This window comes from Danio aesculapii, chromosome 8, assembly GCF_903798145.1.
Source record: "Danio aesculapii chromosome 8, fDanAes4.1, whole genome shotgun sequence".
In the NCBI taxonomy this organism is placed as follows: Eukaryota; Metazoa; Chordata; class Actinopteri; order Cypriniformes; family Danionidae; genus Danio; species Danio aesculapii.
In genome coordinates this window covers 10,893,727-10,918,572 of record NC_079442.1, presented here as the reverse complement: position 1 = coordinate 10,918,572, position 24,846 = coordinate 10,893,727, and the positions used below count along the sequence as shown (strand labels likewise).

General features: G+C 37.3%; 1 protein-coding gene across 6 annotated transcripts in view; it reads left to right on the top strand.

Moving 5' to 3' along the window:
- pcsk5b (proprotein convertase subtilisin/kexin type 5b) overlaps positions 1 to 24,846 on the top strand; it is a 215,209-nt gene that overhangs the window by 92,736 nt on the left and 97,627 nt on the right. For all 6 annotated transcript variants that reach the window (XM_056463159.1, XM_056463164.1, XM_056463161.1 and 3 more), the window contains exons 14-17: positions 1,439 to 1,564; positions 1,968 to 2,070; positions 3,900 to 4,093; positions 4,205 to 4,289. In XM_056463159.1, the coding sequence (XP_056319134.1) occupies positions 1,439 to 1,564; positions 1,968 to 2,070; positions 3,900 to 4,093; positions 4,205 to 4,289 (508 nt within the window). The remainder of the gene's footprint in view (positions 1 to 1,438; positions 1,565 to 1,967; positions 2,071 to 3,899; positions 4,094 to 4,204; positions 4,290 to 24,846) is intronic.

The window sequence follows — 24,846 nt, the reverse complement described above, 5'->3', positions numbered from 1 at the left end:
ACTCAAGTAAAAGTACTATTATTTGCCTAAAAATGTGTAAGTGGGGTAAAATTATCTGTTGTAAATATTACTCAAAGTATAAATAAAAAGTAGCCCTTTCAAAAGTACTTGAATAGTGAGTATTACGCTGTAAAAAGCTGTCACATTTACATCTAATTTGTGGATGTGTGTAAACGTAACATTCTGTATTGCATTTAATTATTGCCCAGCAGGCACACAACATCATAAGACATTAATATTAGATTAGATTTAGGTTGCGATGTCAGGTGACCAAAATTCTATGTCTAGCCAGTGTCAAAGGACAATCTTATTTTGATGTCCAATAACGACATGAAATGACATTGATATTTGAGGGATTTTAGGTTGTGTTGTAAAGTGACCAAAATCCAACATCGAGCCAACATCTTAAACCAACATCACATTGACGTCAAAAACTGACATTTATTCATCAGGTATGGCAACCAAAATCTGATAGACGTCATATTGGTAAGGTCCACACAACATCAAGCTGTAACATCATTAGATGTTGATATTTGGTTGATTTTAGGTTGGACATTGAAGTCGGCCTGACGTTGGGTTCTGATGTCAACTCAATTTTCATTTCCAAACAAAATGAAACATCTCCATGACATTGAGGTACAACGTCAGTTTGACGTCATGTTGACGTCTTGTGCCTGCTGGATGTTTAAGGCCATTTCAGTCATCATACACTAAACATCCGTCATCTTCTCATCAGTGACAATCTAAACAGTCTCTAAGTCAATGCGTGTAAAGATTTTGGATGTCTTCTTGGATAATTTTAATGCTTCCAAACTGTTTGCTGCAATTATAAATTGCTCATATCTTGAGGTAGTTCATTATGGTGAGATTTACTTTCTATGTGTGATTTGATTGGACAGGAATCACAGGTTTGATTTTTCTAATCCCCGTAGACAAGAAAAAATGAGGTAGTAACTGCAGGTTGAAGGAAAGTACACATTTTTAAAACTACCTTAAAAATTTCAATTCCTGAGAAAAACTACTCAATTACAGAAATTTAAGTATTTGTTATTTGTTACTTTACACCACTGTGTGGAGCATGTGTCATTAAATTTACAGAGACAGTTGAAATACACTGTGGTGCTGAGAAAAAAAAAAAAAAAAAACTTTTTTCTTTTACTTTCTTAGATAACATGACAGCAACACTCGATGCTGAAATATAATTGGGTAAACTGCCAGTGGGCAGGTTATAGAGACTGAAACAAAGTCAGACATTCTGACATGGAATGCACATTTTCCGTTTTCAAAGAAGAAATGAATTTAGCATTGTTTTTCAGAAAAAAAGTATGATCAATTAGCATGTTTTTAGATATCTGCAAACATAATGATATTTTCATTATTTAGATGAGCCAAAACTTCCATACAGCAACTCTAATTTCAGTAACGTGTTTTGTTCCAGGCAAACTAAAAGAGTGGTCACTGGTACTTTATGGCACCTCTACACATCCATACGCATTCCGTAGTGACAAGCCTCGCTCATTGGCAGAGTCTCAGCCCGATGATGAATACAGTGAGGAATATGTGGGTATGTACCCTATTATACTCTTTTTACATCATACATTTGACTATTTGTGGAATCATTTAAATGATTAATTCACCCCCCCAAAAAAGAAAATTCTCTCATCATTTACTCGCCCTTTATTTATTTCATTTTGTTTTATGATTTTCTTTCTTCTTTTAAACACAAAATAAGATATTTTTAAAACTGTCAGAAACCTGTAACCATTGACCTCCATTGACTTTGTTTTTTTCCTTCTATGGAAGTTATTGGTTACAATTTTTCCTCAAAATATCTTATTTCATGTTTTAACACAATTAAGAAACTCACAGGTTTAGAACCACTTGTGGGAGAGTAAATTGTAAGTAAATTGTTGTTTTTGGGTGAACTATCCCTTTAAATGTTACGAGATTTTGTTCTCTGACTTAAGGCACCTGCCACCCTGAGTGCGGTGAGAATGGCTGTGAGGGGCCAGGCCCTCAGCAGTGCATTACCTGCCTCCACTACTTCCTCAAGTTCAAGAACAATACCAGGTATACAGTTTTTATAACATCATTACATGTAAATAATATAATTTTTTTCATGTAAAAGCTTGTTAATTCTGTGAAATTACAGACAATTGTATGTTAAATGCAAACTGTGCAATGGATTATATGGTATAATCAACATCTAGAAGTGCACAAAACACATAAAATACTAAATACATTACAAACAGGACATTGATATTTTTTGACAGTTAATTCATCATATTGGTCTGTAAAAATGTCCATGATTTTAACAGTAAAAGTCTGTACAATCTACAGTGAAAACCTGTTAAATAATTAACAGCTCATTTTTGTACAATATACGAAAAATAGCTGTAATAGATCTAACCTTTGTTTTCGAGAAAGTAGGCAGAGTGTCTGAAACTAGGCAGAGGGTCAAAACACCCTCATTCACTAGTCCCTAAATTAGTCAATTAAATTAGTCCACTAGACAGAGTGAATGACCACAAATTACTGAATTCAGACACTGATGAACACCTGCTGTTAACAAGCACAATCACTGAAGCAAAGAACAAGAAATAAACTACATCCACAGCATTACACCAAACCAACAGAATTAAAACAGAGGATTAAACAACTCCATTAAATAACAGCATTAACAGCTTCACTGATTACAGTTTGACTTCATTTCTGTCATATCTGCAAAGAATATTTTCATGCACAAAACCTTGAGAGCTCACATCAAGAATCACTTGAGAGACATCAAGAATTAGGATATGAACCTCAGCCATGGTTGCTAAAAAAAAATGCAGAATTCATGTCGCAATGCAAGCTGGGTGCCACCATAGTACAAAACGCTCAACATGCATTGCAGCATGAATAAATAATGCAGCTTTATGTTCTTAAAAGTTATTTCTTTGCCTTTATTTAATTTTGTTTTTAGGGGGTAATATTTCAGTAGATTGCTTTGTATTGTTCTGGGTTGTTTTTATTGGAAATTTTTTTTTGTTTGTCACCATTGTTAATATTTAAAGACTTATTGTTGATGTCTGTGTATTTTTAAATTCTACCATAGTTCAAACTTTCTCATTGTGAATGGTGTAAATAAACCTGTTCACAGTCATTGATTGCGGTAGCTCCAGTGGTTTGATTTATGTATGTTATTACTTTCTCACACGTAACTAATATGATATTGAATGAGTTAACAAGCAGGTGAGGTTAGTAGCATCTGTGTGCAAGTCCGAGATGAACTAAGAGTATCTGATATTATGCTACATCTTCTTTTTTTTAAAGGTAACTGTGTAGTTACTAATGTAGTGGAAATCAGTTTGCTTATTGCAGTCACACATGAACACATTAATGCATTTAGTGACTTTTCATTTCTGTGAACTAAGTTATGTTTTTGTGAACCGAACATTGTATCAGTTCATGAAGTACGTTTTTTTTCTGTAAATTTAAACAATTCTATAAAACTTCCGTATTTTTTATATAAAGATCCTGGCAACCACTGCTGCCGGTATTTTCCTGTAAATTTAACAGATTTTTTTAACCGTGTGCTTAATATATTTAAGGAAAACTGTACTATTCCTCTGTTGTACTAAAATACTTTTTGAAACATAATTAGAGTTACTTTATCACACCATGGCAACATGACAAAATTTGTCCATGTTTTCCTGCTATCTATCTAGTGTATCATGTGTATGCATCATGTTTATGTTGATCGATTTTTCTTTCAGGAACACCCCGATTTAAAATGCATGACACCTCAGACCTTGACTTTTGGCTTTATTCCCTGATGGGTTTTTATCTGATGTGGCTCTTTTTGTTTGTTTGTTTTGCTCTCTTTCTCTTTCCACCAATGTCTGTTTGTCACTCAGGATGTGTGTACCTGAGTGCCCACCTGGGTTTTTCCGGGATGATAAGAAGCGCTGTAAGAAGTGCTTTCCACTGTGCGAGTCTTGCATTGGCAGCCGCAGTGATCAGTGTTCCACCTGCCGTCCAGGTCTCTATCTTGTTGAGGGAGGCAATAACTGCATCAGCTCCTGTCCTGATGGCTTCTACCTGGATCTGGGCAAGTGAACTAAGATTTTTTTTCTCACTCCAAAATCTATAATTTTATTATTAACAGAACATAAGTTCTTGAATTTCAAACCTCATTTGTGTTGTCTGTTTTTTTTAACAGAATCTATCATGTGCCGAAAATGCAGCAATAACTGCAAGAAATGCATCTCAGCAAATATCTGCACAGAATGCCAACCTGGTCTAAGGTAAATACTTACATACACCCTTTCTGAACCAATTTCTGGGGTCATAAAATATTATTTAACCTTTAGGAGACTGAAGGGGCTTTTGGTACAACAAGTCTTGGGATGCCCTGACATTTGTTCCACAATGATTTGCAAGCAGCATGTACTTATAATGTTGTATTTCTTGTAGAAAAACAGGGAAATGCGTGGTTAGTAAAATGTACTTCACAAGCAAGCAGTGGCAAGGAATCAAACTTGACAGAAATGAAGAGAAAAAGAAATCAAAATAATTATAGGCTTAACTTGGAGCTTTGAGAATGATGCCATTCTCCATCTTGGGAAGATGCAGTTCCAATTTGGTTATCCGGCAGGTGTTCAGACTAACCAACAGGATCAATTTGGGGACTCGTCTGTCATTGGGGTCTTTCCTAGAATCAGTCTTTTACCATGTTTGCCATGTCTTTTTGGGAAGCGTTCCTGGCTCCGCTTTCCCTGATTAATGGAGCTCAACAATCCTTTGGGAGATTTGGACTTCAAAGTTATGAATTTGTGTATGCTAATACAAAGAGATGTTTCTTTAGTATATACTGGATCTGACAGTGTCTGACTCCCAAACTTTGCTAAGAAGGCTGTTGATTTTGATATTCTAGGAATAATCAATTATCCAAAATTAATTGACTGTAGTGGATGTGAGGGCGAAGGTCACTCAAATGATGGGGTCCCAAAACAATGTTGATAGAAAAGGACCGATATGGTCATATTTCTTAGTTCTAGAGAGGACTCTAGGAGGTGCATTTTGAAACAGCTGAAGTTTGTTAATTAGGCCTACAAGGCAATCACAGAGTAATGCATAACAAGCCAAGAGTAGTCTTACAATTATCAACCCCAAATTTTTGACTGATGACAAGGATTGAACTCGATAATTTAGCTTATTGGTTTTTATACTTTTTATAAAGTGGATTGAACATAAAAGAAATGTTGTCCCAACGAAATCTCAAGAATTGCGTTAGTTCAGCTCATTTTCATAAGTCATAAGATTATACCAATAATTTTTTTTTATAATAAAGTATTAATCATAGGGAAATAATAATAAAAAATAAAAACATAATAAAATGTCAAATAAAACTCAATTATAGTTTAATTATTGGCCAATGATCAATAAAATTATATAATGATAATTATGTAAATGACTTATAATCATATGATTAAATAAAATTATTAAATAAATATAAACAAATGAAAATAAAATACAACACAAATGAATGGTGGCTTTCTTGAAACAACACACACACACACATAAGTTTGCTACAAATACATTAAAGAACAGGTCTCTTCTATCATACTGCATACCAGAATCTGTTTGGGGAATGTGTCTCAGACTTCTGTCTAACAACAGTTAAGTTACCTGACAAAGTAAATCAACATTCTCATTATAGTGTAATGTACAGGAGTAATGTTATATACACTCCTAGCCATACTAGATTCATCTCTTATGCAAAATACGATGGGACCATCGCAACTGGCCCATCTTTACAGGTACTCTGCCCTGCACCAACTGTGAGCCAGTGGCATAACTCCCCCCTCCTTTCTTCCTTTAGCTCCAGTTAGGGAGTTAGGGATGTACTCTATATAAGGTTGGTGCTTACAGCCGGTCATCAGATGGGCTCCCCCTTTCCTCGGTGTTTCACAGATTTAAGCCCATGACACCTCGGGAGGGCTCGACAGCAGATCCAGCGTCCTGGATCTACTCCTGCTGACCACCACCCAACTCTATGTTATGGTTTGTCTTTCAACTGGTTGGCTTTTTCACCGAACCTCCCTTTGTAGCCAAATCCAGTGAGATGTTGCTTCCGCCTCTTTAGTAACCTTTTCTACAAGCCGTTTCCTGGCCATTCCTTTAATTCCCAGCCGTTCGAGGGCTCTCCAGAGTGACTGCCCCGCAAACCCCCTACAACCCACCTCTACTGGTAAATTCCAGGCTCTCCATCCATTCTCTTGGCTCTCAAGTATAAGACTTTGATATTTCTTGAGCTTACGTTCATGGGCCTCCTCCATTCTTTCCTCCCAGGGTATTGTAAGTTCTATAAGCACCACCTGTTTGGTGCCTCTAGACCAGAGGACAATATCTGGTCTGGAGCTAGTCTGTGCTATTTCCTCTGGGTATTTAAGCTGCTTTTTAAGGTCTGCTCACATTTCCCAATTCTTTGCTGAGGCCAGAACGCCTCCTCTCCTTCGTCCTGCTGCAGTGCTCTCTCCTGACCTAATAAACTTAATAAAGCACTGCCCATCAGAATGCGGTTTCACCTTCTTCCTTGCCTGCTCCAATCCATCCACCAACCGAGAGAGGATTTTGTCATGCCACCATCGAAATTTCTCGTCTGCCAAACTTGACTGGCATGCTGATAGGACATGCTCAAGATTTGCCTGCTTTCCACATAGTGATCCCCCAGATATGAAGGTTTGATGGAGTCAGAAGAACATCATAGACCGAACACAGCAGGAACTTTAAGCGTTGTCCTACCATGCTCCAAATATCTTGCCATGTCAGGGCCCTTTCTCTTACGCCCTCCCATCTTGTCCAGCCGCCCTGCTTTTTCATGCCCACAGCTTTAACTCACTGAGTTTCCTCCTCTGCTTTGCGGCCCTCTCTTTGTATTAGCCTGCGGCATTCCTTTGGGTCCACTTTGTTCTAGCTCGCACTAGTGAAGCAGCCCAATCCAAGCCTTCACTGCGCTACTGTTCTAACAATATCTGCATGCTGCAGTCGTTCTTCTTCATCCCTTAGCGCTTCATTAGCTGACCATTTGCGGCCTGCCCTAACCACAATGTCTGCCTGGCGTACTTTTTCATCCTTACTGTCTCGCAACATTATGGCCTGGCGAGTTTTCATTACTTTGTACTCTTCCAGGACTGATGTCACTGGTAGCTGTAGCTTGCTGCCTGTGCTGTATAGACCAATGGAGCAGAAGCTTCATTGCACACCCAACCACCGTCGTAGGTGTTCATCTTCCTCTCCAGTCCTTCCACTGTAGAGACAGGCACCTCATAAACAAGCAGCGGCCAGAGCAGTCTAGGAAGTACTCCATGCTGGTAACCCCAGGCCTTATATTTGCCAGGTAGGCCACTCTTCTCTAAAGATGTCATCCAGGTATCTACTTGGACAATCATTTACCTCACGCTTTCCTTGTCATTAAGGTGTGCCCTATACCACTTCCGCAAACTCTTGACTGGTTTCTCTCTGACTGTTGGGATGATGGTACCTTTTATTTTTCATTACTCTTCATTATACATGTTATATACAGCTCTGCACAAGACGTTTGGCCAGCGGAGAAATTAAAATGGTCGTGCCCAACTGAGTTTGGTTTCTCTCAAGGTTTTTTTTCTTCACTTTCGCCAATTAGTGAAGTTTTTTTCCCTCTCCGCTGTCGCCACTGGCTTGCATGGTTCGGGATCTGTAGAGCTGTGCATCGTTGGATTTGCTCTTCAGTGTTTGGACTCTCAGTAGTGATTATTAAACCACACTGAACTGAGCTAAACTGAACTGAACTTAAACACTAAAAACTGAACTACACTGTTCCAATTTACTATGACCTTTTATGTGAAGCTGCTTTGACACAATCTACATTGTAAAAGCGCTATACAAATAAAGGTGAATTGAATTGAATTGAATATGTTTTAGCAATTACTCTAAACATCTTCTGTTTTTTGTTTCTGTGCTGTCCTGAAAGAAACATCTTGATAAAGTGTTAAGTTCCATCTTTCTTTGTCTTCACAAACTGTTCCCTCAGAATGATCAAGCTCGAACCTCTTGAAGGTCATCAACAAAGATCTGTGAAAACACAAAAATAAGAGAACAAAAAGCAGAGTCTGTTCTTTTGAAAAACAAGTTCATTGAAACTTTGTTGAAATTGTTTTGACTTCAGTACAGCCTAGTTTCCAATTTCTAAACAAAAAACAAAGACCATAGAGACCTTTGCTGGCGTCTAAACTGTAGCCTGTGTAAGCTTATTATTGTAGCCCCCTCACCCACCATATCTTCATCATGAGGTTGGTCACCAAATCACTAGAAGACAAGGATCGTCCTTAAAACTTCATCATACAGTATTTCGCCAATCTCATTTAAATTTTGAAAATATGACCTAATGTCTAATTTGTGTCATCCCAATCTTGTCAAATAATTTCCTAAGCAAGAATTCTCAAGCAAATTTTACCTAGGGGCTTTGTCCACAGCAGTCTACAGACTTCCTGACATAACATTAAAGTCTGTCTACTAGTCAAAACCAATAATGTGTGGCATTCCTCATCTGATAATGATGCCTCAAACCAGTATCATACATAAAGACAGCAGTGTCTTTTTAACTGTAAAACTGTAGCAATTATAACCAAACATCTAAGTAACATTTGCTGTTAAAAAGTCATATAAAAATAGCATTTCAAATTCACAAAACATTCCTGAGGGTGCAGTACAAATAAAAATAAACAAATAAATACAAATAAATTACAAATAAATTGAATTGAATTGTGAATTGTAATTTGACATAACACATTCATAACACTTCAACCTATCCTAAAAAAATTCCTTTGTCCATGTTTTAAACAGAAACAACTTTAAAAATAGCTAAGGGTCCGACACACTGTGAATCTGTGCAACAAGATGAGAAAGCAATGTTTGGAGATTTGGAGATTATTCAGTCTAAAAATTTAGATCCCGTGTAAATTCACATATTTAGCATTTCAGCTTTGTCTGTGATTTATTTATTTATTTATTTTTTTAGTATGGCGTTTTGATGCACAAATGACATGCCTGAGCAGTTTTCTTTTCAGAAGAGTACTATTCATGCAGTGGCAACCGCAGCTGCCTGGTCAGCAAGGGCTCTCCCTTTGGTCTCACCTGAGTTTGTGAGAAAACCTCTCTGGTGCCAACCTGCTCATAAGTTCTGCACAACACCAAAAGTATAATGGCAATAGAGATGTTTGCCAACTCGCATTGTACAGCCAAATCAGCCAAATCAACTTTGAAACTACAACATTTAGTCTGTAGTAATGCTCAACCTGCCTTGCAATCCCCATAGTCTACAAAAGATGAATAGTGTAGAAAATCATATTGGAATTTAGACCCCCAAATTGTGCAAGTTTATTCTTCACTTTTTTTTTTGTAGTATTTTTATTATAAAGTAATCTTTGTATCTCTGAACCATCTTGACCATATGGAATTAGTTCAGACTTATCAAACTAGACTTAATAACTTAGTTTTCCTATTAAAAATGTCTGGCATTTTTATATTGAGGACCATTTTATAGTGTGACAGAGCTTGCTGCTCAACCTCAAAATAACGCTACTCAGTACATTTGTAATGTACAAACAAGCAAGTAGTTAACTTAAACACTCTCCTTCTCTTTATAAAGCAAAATAGACTACCTGTCTGTATGAACGAAGCAAACACCTTTAAGTCATGGTTGTTTGTCGTTAACTTTTTTTTTTTGCTTTTAACAAACTGTAGAAAATAACTCAAAAGCTGTCTTTCCTTTGCATAGCTTAGAATTCAACTACCACTGTATCTTCAAAAGTACCTCACCTGTTAAATAGTTCCAGCAACAGATGTATTTTAACATCCCCACAGCAAATATTCACAAATACAGATGTTTCCAGAAACATTTTGCTTATTAATCTTATGTTGTTGAAAGAGCAGTTACATTGTCGAAACCCAAAAACAACCCACAACACTGACCAAAGCCCTTTGGCAATATCAATCACTAAAATTGCAATATAGATTCATCTTTCCATGAAATGTCAAGCAGATCCCACTTACGTTGCACTTTTTGCAAATTTCAGGACGACTGCCGGAGAGTCTTCCTATTTTTCCTTATTTACAGTATGGCTCCAGAGTCAGGAGCCCAAGTGGACTGAGACACTTCACCATCTGATCATGCGAGAAGCATCTCGACTCTGCTCTTATGGAGATAACAGATTCATAGTTCTATTATTCCATCCTGCCTAGTTTTGATTGATTGATTGATTGATTTTATTTGACAATTCTAACAAAAATATACAAACAAGTCCAGTTAGACCAATTCATACATTATTTCAAAAACTGTCGAGGATAAAGTACACAAAAAAAGCCACAGGCTTGTTTCCATTGTGGTCCTCGATATTTTTAAAAAATTAACGAGCAAATCATAAATGGAATGCAAACACCATCAGCTCAGCAACTCAGCACTAGTTAACCTAATTAACCTAGTTAAGCCTTTAAATGTCACTTTAAGCTGGATAGAAGTGTCTTGAAAAATATCTAGTAAAATATAATTTACTGTCATCATGGCGAAAAGAAAATAAATTAGTTATTAGAAATGAGTTATTAAAAATATTATGTTTAAAAATGTGGTGAAAAAAATCTTCTCTCCGTTAAACAGAAATTGGGGGAAAAAAAAAACAGGGCTAATAATTCAGAGGGGGTAATAATTCTGACTTCAACTATATATTAATTATTATTTAAATGACTAATGATCATATGATTAAATAATTAAATGAAGAATAAATAAATGTAAACAAATGAAAATAAAACACAAAACAAATGAACTGTTGCTTTCTTGAAACAACACGCAAACGTTTTCTACAAGGATTTTCAGATCCTTAGTTAGATTGTTCAAAGTGAAAAGGTTTAAAAAGCAAATACTGAGACTTTGGCATTGTTTCTGGAAAAACTGAGTATTGTAGTGTAGATTTTAAACCCCTCTCTGATAGGAGCATCAACAATATAAACAATCGCGGTGTGTAAAAAAAAAATAATAATAATAATAATAATTCGATGCTGTTAATGTTTCTGGAAACAAAAAAAAAGTGAAAAAAAAAAAAAAAAGTGTTTGTTGACTTCAGACCCCTCTATGATAGCAGCATCAGCAATATATTTAATGTAACCAAATTTAGAAACTTCAAATATTTGTAAAAAAAATATAGATCTAAAAGGGTTAACTTTTAAACCCCAGAGCAAATACCTCAGTTTTAATTGAACGCTTCCGATTGTCCACACTGCTGAGTGTTCAAGAAACATGGAGCAAAGCTGAAGTAAATGAATTAAATGACTAATTAAATTATACTTGAGGATTAGTGAAGAACAAATGAAGAAATACTGAAGGGAAAAAATAAGAACGGAACATATAGTAACAAAAAAAAACTACAACTTCAGTCCCAGCTTTATAATGAAATAACCTAAAGGTCATCAAATGATTAAATCACTAAAATTATCAGCGGGTGATTAAACAACACCACAAACAGCATCACCAACTAGACTTATTACTAAAACGTTTATTTTTGTATAACATCTACTAAAGTTCTTCTGGAGATAAAGGTTAACATTTTATGTCACCATCATGGAGAATAGAGTTTGCTTTAGTTGGGCTCTTAGCCCTTACATTTTTAACATAAATTTATCTTGGCTGCTGCAACTTTAAAGAACATTAAAAAGCTCTTTTGATATGGCAAGCAAGCCAAAAAACTAAATAAGATCTGCTGGTGTTCATATTCTTTTAGTGAGGCAGAACCTCTTCTAATTTAATTTAATATAATTCACTGCTCCTATCCAATGTTTAATTTATTGTTAAATGTAACATAACATTTAACAATACTATATTAGTGAACTAGTGTATCGAATAGAGAATGAGGGCACAGTGTGATCTCAAACACAGACTTGAAATGTCGAATCTAAGCTCTGTTAACTCACAGTTTACTGCTGTTTGTTACTTTTTCGAAAACAAAAATGTTACCCAGAATGTACAGAATAGTTTTTAACAGGCTGTTTATTACTGTTTTAGTGAAAAACATTATTTTACTGTTGAATCTGACCATTTTTAACAGGATTTTTTCACTGTTAAAAATTGTCCCGTAAAAAACAGTAAGTAATCTTGCTGTTGCTCTGTAAATTAACAGTAAAATGCTGGCAGCTGCAGTTGCCAGCAATGTGCTGTTATTTTAAAGTATGTTGCTGTTAAAAACATGGACCACATTGATACATAATAGTCAACTGAACTCATTTTGTTCACTGAAAGTGACTGCCTCAAATTGGCCAATATGAGTTTATAAAGTAATGTGCTATATGCTTATAAGCATATTTATTATAATAACATTTTAGTTAATTAGAAAAGTTCTGTTTAACCCAAATGTCTTAAATTTCACAGCAGCACACATATATGTAAAGCTGGAATTACCAGAGAGATTCTTACTGCATCAGCAACAAAACAGCCGCTATCTTTAAATAAAGAAACATACAGAACATCAGCACTTCATTGTTCATCTTTGACTTAAACACTGGCTCTACTCTCCTCCACAACGGTGACACACAGAAGAAATTTGCTTCAGGTTTTACAGTAACATACAATTTTTTACTTGGTTTTATGGTTTACGTGGTTTACTGGCAGCTGGGTTGCCAGCAATCTACTGTAAATTAAAAAAATATATTTTAAAGAACGATTAAAATGTTAAAAAAGCTTAAGTACAAATAATTACTGTATCATAAAAACAGATAAACTTTAATATAATTCTATATTCTATTAATATAACTATATTATAACTGTAAATGTATTTTAGGATATGTTAGTTAAACTGGATATTGTTTAAAAAATACAAAACTGTTGATTTATTTTTGTTTTTATTTACAAAAACCACAATTGTTTATCATTTAACAACAAAAACAACACTAGCATAGCAACATTGTTAGACACTGATTATTTTGTTAACAATAACTCTTGGAACAATAAACAATAAATAACAATTTAAAAATAAGTATGAAAGTTTTTTCATAACTCGTTTTACTGTAGAAATAACAGCTCTTTAGAGCCATTTATACAACAGTTCTGTCTGGTTCTTGAATCTGATTAGCTGATAGCCGTGCGATATTCTGCAAGAACAGCACTTTTACAACCTCTTGATCTCTTCACTTGTGTATTACTCCGCCCATATAGATTGACAGCAGATCAATAAACTCACTACAGTTTGAGAAATATTGCATTTGTTGGACAACATAATGTACTTTTGAGGCTTTTTTAAGGCAAAAATGTAGTTGTTTAGATTGCAACTATGTAGTTTATTCATAAGGATAGCGCTTATTTTAAATATTTATAATTCTAGAGCTGGCAGCACAGTGGCCAGTGGGTAGCACAATCGCCTCACAGCAAGAAGTTCACTGGTTCAAGCCTCGGCTGGGTCAGTTGTCATTTCTGTGTGGAGTTTGCATGTTCTCCTGTGTTTGCGTGGGTTTCCTCCAGGTGCTCCGGTTTCTCTGACAAGTCCAAAGACTTGTGGTACAGGTGAATTGGGTAAGCTAAATTGTCCATAGTGCATGTGTGTGAATGCAGGAATTTCCCAGTGATGGAAGGGCATCCGCTGCATAAAACATATGCTGGATAGGTTGGCGGTTCATTCCACTGTGGCGAACTCAGATAATAAAGGGACTAAGCCTAGAAGAAAATGAATGAATTTTGGAGATTCAGCACATCGGCGGCCATTAGCCTGTCATTGACCAGAGCAACGAGGATTGACGTTCTGCCACAAGATTACACAAGATCGCTGGTTTGAGTCCCAGCTGGACCAGTTGATATTTTTGTGTGGAGTTTGCATGTACTCCCTGTGTTCATGTGGGTTTCCCCCACAGTCCAATGACATGCACTATAGGTGAATTGAATAAACTAAATTGGCCATAGTGTATGAGTGTTTATGTGAAACTGTGAATGGGTGTTTCCCAGTACTGGGTTGCGGTTGATATTTATATTTGACAATACTAACCTCATTTTAATCCTCACGATTACTTTCTTTAATGGTACTAAAAACAGTTAGACTGAATTCTAGTTTTCTCTATTTTTACAGGAATAATCTGTAAATATTAATTTAAAGAGCCCATATTATGGGTTTTTGAAAATGCCCTTCCATGTAGTGTGTAACACAGCTCTAAGTGAAGTGAAATATCCAGCTAAGGCTTAAATCTGTAAGTGTACAGTGTTTAAAATTATTGATTCATCTATAAAAGAGTCGACTCATAGTGCTTCAAACGAGTCGCCTTGATAACGAGTCATTAGGTGTTTCGCGATGACGCAGCCACGAAACACAAGCCTCGCCAGTAGTTACCCGCGCAAACCAGGGAGATTTGAAACCTGCGGCCCCGCCCACTAACACAGAAAAAACACTAGACACACACACACAGACGCCGCCGGTCCAATGAAGTCACGCTGTGCTCAGATGGATAATATTGACAGTCTCTACCCAAAGATGAGTTGTTAACCTGGTACAGTACACGCGGTTACTCTTTATATTCTCTTATCACATGTAAGCCACGTTAAAAACGCGACGCGTGCCGCTTTGTTTACGGATTTAACGTTAAAGGCTTTTGTGAGCTCCCGTTCCACTGCCGTTTGTCGTTGCTATGGCGATCGATCGTAAGCTAGGAGACAGGAGACTTGTGTCACTTTCCCTAGTTCTTCTGAGGAGCGTTGTGTGTGTGTGTGTGTGAGAGAGAGAGAGAGAGAGAGAGAGAGAGAGAGAGAGAGAGACTTGCGTCGCTTTCCCTAGTTCTTCTGAGGAGCGTTGTGTGTGTGTGTGTGAGAGAGAGAGAGACTCGCGTCGCTTTCCCTAGTTTTTCTGAGGAGCGTTGTGTGTGTGTGAGAGAGAGAGAGAGAGAGAGAGAGAGAGAGAGAGAGACTCGCGTCGCTTTCCCTAGTTCTTCTGAGGAGCGTTGTGTGTGTGTGTGTGAGAGAGAGAGAGACTCGCGTCGCTTTCCCTAGTTTTTCTGAGGAGCGTTGTGTGTGTGTGAGAGAGAGAGAGAGAGAGAGAGAGAGAGAGAGAGAGAGAGAGACTCGCGTCGCTTTCCCTAGTTCTTCTGAGGAGCGTTGTGTGTGTGTGTGAGAGAGAGAGAGAGACTCGCGTCGCTTTCCCTAGTTTTTCTGAGGAGCGTTGTGTGTGTGTGTGAGAGAGAGAGAGGGAGAGGGAGAGAGAGAGAGAGAGACTCGCGTCGATCTCCCCAGTTCTTCTGAGGAGGGTTGTGTGTGTGTGTGTGAAAAAAGCCTTACACTATGAAGCGCGTGTGCACTGTGACTACTTTTATATAGTTGATTACCAGCTGGGCATTTCACTCTGTCTCGTGCTGAAGCCTGTCACTGTCGACCAATCGCAGCAGGCTGTCATCGGTCCAATCAGCGCAGATTAGCTTCGCGCTGAGGAGGGGGTTGGGAACAAATGAATCGCTGAACGATTCATATGGGAGTCGTTGGGATAATTAGGTAAAAATAAATGCAGGTTATAAGACCATCAAAGTGTTTTATGACCTTGCATGCATATTAGACTGTTGTTGGAGACCCTTACAACCTAAATATGACCCTATTTCATGTATAATATGGGCTCTTTAAATTACACGTTACTCTATGAAAATACAGAAAATGTTCTTTATGCAAAACAGAAAAAATAATGTAATACCAAAACGCAAGCAGTAACTGTAAATTTAATGTTAGAAGTTTAATTACAGAAAATATTTGTGAAACAACACATATTTCACTGTAAAATGTAAAAACTAGAAAAAATTCTGTAAAAATTATAGACAATTATAAAAATATAGACAATTACCTGTAAAATAACGTTACTTTCGTTCTTACTGTGTACAGTTAACTGCATAACAAATGCAGCAAGTTAAATGACCCATGTGTAAGTCACAACATAAGGACATGAATGCAGAAATATTTTTATGGGAATATTTGGCTGGTTAAACTGAATTAAAATGAATTTGTCAAAACATCTCTAAAAAGAGTATGCTTTATATTAACTGAAAGAAAAAAAAACATAAAAAGGAAAAATCTTTAACAACAATAAACAAGGAGAACTAAGAATATAAAAGGTCTCTGCACAATGTTTTTTTTTTTATTATTCTGCTCTGTAAACTTTTCTGTTTCAAAAGTTTAAAGAACAGTAAAATGTGACGTGCGACGTTTCTGTCTCTTCTGTCGATTCTGTCTCCATGTCTGTCTCTTTATGACCACAGTGTACCTATCTTCCGATGGCTATTTCCAGCAGGATAACGCGCCATGTCATAAACCGCGAATAATCACAGACTGGTTTCTTGAAGATGACAATGAGTTCACTGTACTCAAATGGCAGTGTTGGGCAAGCTACTTAAAAAATTTAGTGAGCTAAGCTATTAGCTACACTACTTAAAATGTAGCTTAACTACATTAAAAGCTACCCCCTGGGAAATGTTGCAAGCTAAGCTAAAAGCTACTTGGCAAAAGAAGCTTAGCTACATCTAAGCTATTTTTACAATTTTCATTTTTAAATCGAAGCAACTTAAATCCAAGTCAATCATATCTTAGTAATCAATAAAACTGTCAATGAAACATATGAGACATGAGGCATAATAGTTCGGTTTAGTTATTTACTGTAAATAATATGCTGTACTAAACAGAAACAAATTATAGTATATAACCGCAAAAAAAATCCCATAAAACCAGGTGCTACACATTTAAAATACTATAGTAATATATAGTAAAGGGAAATATTTTGGAATAAGCATTATATTGTATGTATGTGTGTATGTATATATATATATATATATATATATATATATATATATATATATATATATATATATATATATATACTAAATAATTTTTTGAGCACAGCATCAGAAATTAAGTTATTGCATGTTAATATGTACTTCTCGAGGTATGGTCATGAGGAATCCTGCTTCAGAAATAACTCTTCTCCCTCAGTCATCTTTCCATCAAGCAAGTTTCGGTTGGCAACGTCGCCAACCAGAGGTGGCAGTAACGCACCAAAAACACCGTAAAACAGGAAGAAGAAGAAATCGTCATTCTCACCATCATATGGATTTACTTTCATCGGCACCGGCCTCACAGCTCCGTGAATGTCAGTGCTGTCACTATTGATCCTTCGCTACTGAAAAGCTATTTGATTTAGAAAGTTGCGACGCTACTGCCACGCTGCTGAGAAATGGCCTCCACACTCACCAGAACACGATCCAATAGAGCACCTTTGCACCTTGCACACTGGATGTGGTGCAATGGGAGATTCGCATCATGGATGTGCAGCTGACAACTCTGCAGCAACTAGATGATGCTATCATGTCAATATGGACCAAAATCTCTGAGGAATATTTCCAGTATCTTGTTGAATTTTATCAATTATTAATTTTTGTTGAGGTTAAACTGTTTATTACACTATTTTAGCCATATGTAATTGCAAACCAGCAATCATTAAACATAATTACTAGCTTGTTGTTCAGTTAACTTACACAATGAATCAACGAAATAATATATGGCTTATCAAATTGTAAATAATGGTTATAATTCTTTACTGTGTTCAGTTAATCATGAGTTTTTTAATTTATACATATCTGTACAAAATATAGGCCTAAGAAAAAAATTTATTAACAGCTAGAGAATTTTATTATTATTATTATTATTATTATTATTATTATTATTATTATTATTGTTATTATTATTATTGACATAGATGATGATAAAAAAACTAATATAATCTTTGTTTTCCTAAATAGACTATGTTTTTAAGCAGCATTTAAATAAATAACTTTTATTTATTTTTTTATTTTCCCCCAAGTTTCCCATTTTTAACATCACATGTGAATTGAAAAACAAACTCAAACCAGTTTGGCTGTAAGTCCAGGCCAGGGACCATTAGCATATGAAAAGCAGAATGGGGGTGGGGGGCTGAATGAAACACTTTGTTTCATCTTTATCAACACTAAAAAACGAAATCAGCTAAAAATAAAAGTAGGCCTATAAATTTGTATGAAATGTGTATGCTATACATGCTATAAACAACATTTAAAACATAAATTACAATAGGCTATTAGTTATACAATATCTCCAAAGAGAAATGTCTGGCTTAGCAAGAAAGAATATAAACATCTTATTCTGTGCAACTTTTTTTCATTGTTTAACAGCTAAGTGCATCCTACATTTTTATATTTTATTCCAAGGTTTGTACTTAAATCCTGTTTTAGTGTGCACGTAAAAATATTTAGATGGTGAATATTCCATGGTCTGTTGAAATTCTTGATTCTGGTTTGCTGGAGGGTGTGCATTATTTTAGTTGAAATGCACAGGTAGTTCCAGTCAGTTTTGATCACAGTTTGAAACAAATGTGCTTCTCCCAAATATTTGTATTTTCCATAGCATACTGTTGAAGTCAGAATTATTAGCCCCCCTGAATAATTAGTAAGACTTTATCCAGAAGAAAAAATATTATCAGACATACTGTGAAAATGTCCTATCTCTGTAAAACATCATTTGGGAAGTATATCTAAATATATATATATATTCAAAGGGGGGCTAATAATACCCACAAAATTAGAAAGATACTTATCAATTATGCCACAAAATCAAGGTTAAGTTTTTAAAGCAATAATATAGTTATTTTTAAAGACAAATCGGCAGTTTATGTATGAGGATAGCGCGTCTTTAAAAATGTCAGGTGGTCAGCAGCAGTACAGGGAACAGCTCCCCACCAAGAGAAGCTTTATATCGGCCAGACCATCTCAGGATCCGCCGCTGGATCTCAGCTCTTGCATCTCTGTTGTTAAAATGTGATCTGTAATTAATCTTGTGTGTATTTAACGATGAGTCTTTGGACTTTTGAACCTATTATTTGTTCTCAAGTGCATTATTATAATTTTTGCCAGATTGCAAAAATAAGTTTCATAATGTGTTTATGACCTTAAATAATGTAACATTACACTCATCCTGCATGTTTAGCTGATTGCTTTTGTTTTAAAGAAGAAAAAATAAAGCATTTTTTATTTTTTATTTTGCAAAATTAAATACCCTTCAAGTTTAACAGAAAATATTTCTGAAAAAGGCTTTGGCTGCTTTCTCTTCAAAATCTCATGTGCCCTTGAACTGGTTTTTCATAAGATACAACTTTGTAAATGCTAGATTAATGTGTTTTTAATAATTGTAACGCTATTTACTTAAAGCAATGATCGCAGTGTTTTTGTTCGATCTATTCTTTAAAATCAATTTGCCTAGCCTAATAATTTGATAAAGAGGCATAATTACACTGTTTAATTACTTTAAATGTTCAACAATATTTGTTAAACAGATTTTATAAAAAAAAAAACATCATGTTAAAACTAAACAAATAGGCTACGTAAGGGATAATTAACGCCTTGCATTTTAACACACTTCACGGGATCCTTTAACACACGGCAAGCCATTGATTATCCCTTACGTAGCTTATTTGTACTGAATGATAGGCCTATATATGAAAGTTGCTCAAGATCACAGATTTTGTCATTACGTGTAATTTGCCATCATTTATGATCATAAAATAACTGGTCTAAAGTAGTCTAAAATGTAATTTAAGAATTTATTGCAGTGATTTTAATAAGTTTCAGCTTCATTACTCCAGTCTTTAGTGTCACATGATCCTTCAGAAATCACTCTAAAATTAATAATAAGAATAATATTAATTATTATTATTAATAATGGTAATAGTAATAAAATCTATAATGAGTGGACTAATAATTTCATTTGAAAATACATACAAAAAGTAATAAATATTTAATAAATAAGTATTTAACAATTTAACATTATTTTTTTTACATAATAAATGTAATTTTTATTATATATATATATATATATATATATATATATATATATATATATATATATATATATATATATATATATATATATATATATATATATATATATCCATCCCTGGGATGCATTTTAGATAAGTCTTGTTTAGTGATACCTTTTACAAAATACTATTGCACGGTAAAGTGATGCACACTTTAGCCCTTAGAAAATGTAAATATTTCAGTAATTATTTATTTTACTATTTATTTTATTTATCGCGTTTTAAAATATATGAACACGTTCTGTAACATGGGGGACATTTGGCCTGTCTCACTTGTGAAAATTGTCTTATAAATCTAAAGCGTAATATCCTGAGCTGGGCCAATATATTTTTCTGATAGTTTAAGTACTCCTTCAACTGAAATTATAAAATCTTGGAAAATGTAAATTTTTTTTCAGAGACAGTTACTACTATGAAATGGCACCCAAAAGTAGGACTGACCAAACCAGGAACAGTGCCTTTAACTACAGCTCTAGAGAAATAGTTGCAAATGTACAAGTTAGCGACGCAGTTTGCAAATGTTTGTTGGAACAATGGATTTGGGAAGCCACCAAATCAGCAAACTATGTTTATAACCATGGAATTTGCAACCTTGGTTGGCTAACAATAGTTTTCGGAAATATTATATGTAAATGTTATATATATATATATATATATATATATATATATATATATATATATATATATATATATATATATATATATATATATATATATATAATTCCTTGTGCCACCTAGTGGATGTTGTGTAAAGCACAAACGTGTTTTGTTTTTACATAAAAAGTCGGCCTGTGCTTGCAGGATGGCACGTAAAGAAAAGCACATTCTCAGTAGCCAAATCTATACATAAACTGACAATATTTGTTTTACAGTTGAGTTACAACATTTTGAGTTACAAAGCAGACATTCTAAGCTTTCAGCAGACTCATGTTTCATCAGTGACTAAGTTTACATGGACATCAGTAATCAAATTATGTGTTTCAATCTAATTAAGAGAATAATAAGGTGTTTACATGAGTTGCTTTTGAATGTTACTTTCATGAGCCCGTTTTACATGTCATAGCACATAATTCGATTAACGTCATTGCGTCATCGCGCTATCCGCATTTCCTCCAGAGTTTCATGCAATTTTGGGTGTTTCATTTTTAATTTGTCGACTTTAACTGCAGTTTGGCACTTTCACTTTCATTCACGAACATTTCATGCACGCCCATGCAACTATGAACTGCTGGAAGAGTTATGTTTTAATGGAAGTTCATACCGCATGCTGAATAGAAGAAAAAAACCTTCGCATTTCACGGTGTCTGTGGCCTCTCTAGGCCACTGCTAACCTCTGGCCAGCCGCTGAAATGGCCTAAAACAGCTTTCTGTGTTGTCCTCCCATTGCAGTGCAAGATTCGGCATCTTTGTCAGCGTGATAGGCTCTGCTGAGTAGGGATGGTTGGTGTATTGCCACACTGGAGCAAACAGCCAACTCATCCAGCATATGTTTACACAGCGGATGCCCTTCCAGCTGCTCACACTCACACACACACACACACACACACACACACACACACAGCGCCAAGCCAGTGATGCACAGCATCACGATCTTTCTCTCATTCACACTGTGATGAGCCTGAGGCTCGAACCCGGGTCTCTGGTGTAGTAGACCAGTGTTTAACCGTTCAGCCACAGGGAGAGCTGGTGAACCCAATTGCCAAGGCACAAGGTCTAGTTCAAAAAAAGCTGTTTATTTAGGAAATCCAAATTCATCAAAAAGCACCCAGGCAAAAACATAGGAAGTAGTTAACCAACATAAAGTTCTCCGTGTGTAAAGGGTACTTTAACCAAAAGCACAATTGATGAAAGTTAGTAACTAGAGGACTTATGGCAACAGCGGTAGCACATCAAACTCAAATACCAAGTAACAAGTAAAGACAAGAGGGTAGAATAAATAGGCTAGACTAACAAGACACAGCTGAACAGAATTAACACAAATGAACCCAAAACAGAAACACTGGGGAAAATGGCGACATCTTGTGGAGAAAACAAACAATAGCTCAGAATATGACAGGTACCCCCCCCCCCCCCCCCTCTAGGAACGGCTCCTGACGTTCCCACCAAGACCACCCGATCTGCGAGCTTGAAAATCCCGGATCAACTTGGGGTCAAGGATGTCCTTAGCGGGAATCCAGGAGCGCTCCTCGGGACCATAACCCTCCCAGTCCACAAGATACTGCAGAGACCGTTGCACCCTCCGAACGTCCAGTATCCTGCAGACTGTGTAGGCAGGCTTACCCCCAATGCAGCGAGGGGGAGGAGGGGATCTGTCAGAGGGAACAAAAGAAGAACACAACACAGGTTTTAGGAGAGACACATGAAAGGTGGGATTAATCTTAAATGACCTAGGTATTTCTAGCCGAAAAGAAACTGGGTTTACTCTCCTGATAATCTTAAATGGTCCGATGTAGCGTTGGTTAAGCTTGCGGGACTCTATCCGAAGGGGAAGGTTCCGAGTGGAGAGCCAAACCCGTTGACCAACTCGAAGGGAGGGAGCAGATCTGCGTCTAAGGTTGGCCTGTCTCTGGTACTGGTTAGAGGTTTGGATAAGTTTACGGCGGACTACTCTCCAGGTCCGACGGCATCGATTAATATGCTGCTGTACAGAGGGAACAGCCACTTGAATCTCTTGCTCAGGGAAGAGAGCAGGGGAGAATCCAAACTGGCACTCAAAGGGGGATAACCCAGTGGAGGATGAGCGGAGAGTGTTGTGAGCATATTCAGCCCAGAGGAGGTATGAGGACCATGTTGAAGGGTTGTGACCCACCATGCACCTTAATGTGGTCTCGAGACTCTGGTTAGTCCTTTCTGTCTGTCCATTAGACTCGGGGTGGAAACCGGAAGACAAACTAATAGATGCACCCAATGACTGTCAAAAAGATCTCCAGAACCGGGATGAGAACTGAGGTCCCCGGTCTGACACAATGTCCTGTGGAATTCCAAAGACTCGAAAGACATGAGAGGTAACGAGGTCTGCTGTCTCCTTAGCAGATGGGAGTTTTGGTAAGGGAATGAATCGGGCAGCCTTGGAGAACCGGTCGACAATGACCAGAATAACGGTGTTGCCATGGGAGGGTGGGAGGCCAGTAATGAAGTCCATAGAGAGGTGGGACCATGGTCGGTGGGGAATAGGCAGAGGGTGCAGAAGACCTTGGGGAGGAAGATGTGAGGTTTTTCCCCAGTTGCAAACAGGACAGGCATTAACCAAGGATATTACGTCCTTTTTAGCTGTAGGCCACCAGAAGTGTCTTTGCAGAAAGTCCAAGGTGCGGGAAATACCTGGACGGCAGGTCAGCCGGGAGGAATGTGCCCACTGAAGAACTCGAGAACGAACAGACTTTGGAACATACAATCGGTTACTTGGGCCGCCACCAGGGTCTGGATCTTGAATCTGGGCCTTACGGATGGCTGACTCAAACCCCCATCTGAGGGGTGCAAGAATCTTGGATTGGGGAATGATTGCTTCTGGAGTCCTCTCCCGGGGAGTGTTACTTTATATTCGAGACAGAGCATCTGGCTTTAGATTCTTAGATCCGGAGCGGTAGGATAGAATAAAGTCAAACCGGTTAAAGAAGAGGGACCACCTGGCTTGACGGGGAGTAAGGCGTTTAGCCTGCTGGATATACTCCAAGTTCTTGTGGTCAGTCAGTACTTGAAATGGATGCTTGGCACCCTCCAGCCAGTGCCTCCATTCCTCCAATGCTAACTTTACGGCCAGCAGTTCTCGGTCTCCAACGTGATAATTACGTTCACAGGCACTGAGACGATGGGAAAGAAATGCACATGGATGGAGACAGTTATCTCTCCCCTTCTGGGATAGCACAGCTCCCACTCTCACATCTGAGGCATCAACTTCAACCACAAAAGGTAATTCTGGATTAGGGATAGTAAGGATGGGTGCGGAGGTAAATCTGCGTTTGAGTTCTCTGAAAGCCACCTCAGCCTCTGGATTCCAGGAAAATCTGGCTGAACCCCCTTTAGTAAGGGCTGTCAGGGGAGCTACCACGGAGCTGAAATCTTGAACAAATTTCCTATAGAAATTGGCAAATCCTATGAACCTCTGAACCTGCTTTACTGAGGTAGGAACTGGCCAGTCCAACACTGCCTGCACCTTCTTGGGATCCATCTGTACCTGCCCTGGTTTAATGATGAAGCCCAAGAACAAGACCTCAGTAGTGTGAAACTCACATTTCTCAGGTTTAACAAATAGATGGTTCTCCTGTAGACATCTTAATACCCTTCTGACGTGACTCTCATGCTCCTGGAGAGAACTCGAGAAGATCAGAATGTTGTCTAAGTAGACGAAAACAAACTTGTTCAGCATCTCCCGAAGAACATCATTTATGAGAGCTTGAAAAACTGCAGGAGCATTAGTGAGGCCGAAGGGCATAACCAAATACTCGTAGTGCCCTGTAGGAGTATTGAATGCAGTCTTCCACTCATCCCCCTGCTTGATCCGCACCAAGTGGTTTCTGGAGTAACTCAAAGGCAGTGGCCATAAGGGGAAGGGGATAACGATTCCGAATCGTTACCTTATTAAGAGCTCGGTAATCTATGCAGGGCCGGAGACCTCCATCCTTCTTCATCACAAAGAAAAAACCTGCACCTGCCGGAGCTGTGGAAGACCGGATGATCCCTGCTTTAAGGTCCTCCATGATATATGTCTCCATGGCCCTTTGCTCAGGGGGAGACAATGAAAACACCCGGCCACGAGGGGGGCACTGGCCGGGCATTAGCTCTATGGCACAATCATATGGCCTATGTGGGGGTAAGACAGAAGCTCTCTGTTTGCTGAAGACTGAGTGAAAGGAGTGATACTGGGGTGGGACTCGAGAAAGGTCAGAAGGTTCTTGAGACTCGGGATTATTACTAGGTGGGTTTA